The sequence below is a fragment of the Gavialis gangeticus genome, unplaced genomic scaffold, assembly GCF_001723915.1.
Source record: "Gavialis gangeticus isolate Ggan-Ray unplaced genomic scaffold, GavGan_comp1, whole genome shotgun sequence".
NCBI lineage: Eukaryota > Metazoa > Chordata > Crocodylia > Gavialidae > Gavialis > Gavialis gangeticus.
In genome coordinates this window covers 1,565,161-1,566,096 of record NW_017729019.1, presented here as the reverse complement: position 1 = coordinate 1,566,096, position 936 = coordinate 1,565,161, and the positions used below count along the sequence as shown (strand labels likewise).

At 40.6% G+C, this 936-nt stretch overlaps 1 protein-coding gene across 1 annotated transcript in view; it reads left to right on the top strand.

Moving 5' to 3' along the window:
* UBE2T (ubiquitin conjugating enzyme E2 T) overlaps positions 1 to 936 on the top strand; it is a 34,487-nt gene that overhangs the window by 4,482 nt on the left and 29,069 nt on the right. The window contains exon 5 of the mRNA XM_019513795.1: positions 36 to 119. Within this exon, the coding sequence (XP_019369340.1) occupies positions 36 to 119 (84 nt within the window). The remainder of the gene's footprint in view (positions 1 to 35; positions 120 to 936) is intronic.

Genomic DNA, 936 nt, shown 5'->3' with positions numbered 1-936 from the left:
TTTTTTTTTTTTTTTGTCTTGTGCTTTATTTTTAGTCCTCAGAATATAAATACAACAAACCACTGTTCTTGAGAAATGCCAAAGAGTGGACTGAGAAGTACGCAAGCCAGCAAAAGAGTGTAAGAAAAGACTCTTTGACTTTACTGTGGAGTTATCAGGTGTAGATTAATCTTTGCTCGTTTAGTCTTGCCAGTCCCTTCAAAATAATAGTGAATGATGCAGATTCAGGTGTCATTTTTCTGACCAGTACTTATTCTTGTCTCATTCCTACTAACCCTAATGTGTGTTTTGGGTGTTTATTTCAAGTAATTTTTTCAGGATCTCTCTAATTGGGGGTAGCTTCTTTGTCTTTCTGTAACAGCTCCTGGATTGCCAGTGCTCTGAATGTGCCATCAGCTTGAACTCGCTGAATTTAGCTTTTCCTTTCAGAAATTCTTGTCAGTTCTGGTTGGGTAAACTTACCCTTGCTCTTGAAACATACGTAAGGATACAAGGCTAAGCTAAGACCTTGCATTCCTTATATTTGGTCTGCATGGATTTATGAAAATAAACTGTATTTTAGAACTTAACTGTGGTCATCTCAATGCCCTTGCTTAAGATAGTTTCATAGTAGCTAGGGTCAGGAGGGATCTGACAGATCATCTAGCCTGACCCCCTGCCATGGGCAAGAATGAATGCTGGGATCACAAGACCCCAGACAGGTGATCATCTAACCTCTTTTTGAATTTACCCAAGGTAGGGGCAAGGACCACTTCCCTAGGAAGTTGGTTGCAGATTTTTGGTTGCCTTAACTGTAAAATATTGCCTCCTGATCTCTAACCTAAACCTATTCTCCATCAGCTTATTATCATTGTTCCTCATCACCCCAGGTGGTGCTGGGGAGAAAAGGGCTCTACCTATTTGCTGTTGATCTCCCCTGATGAGTTTGTAGGCAGC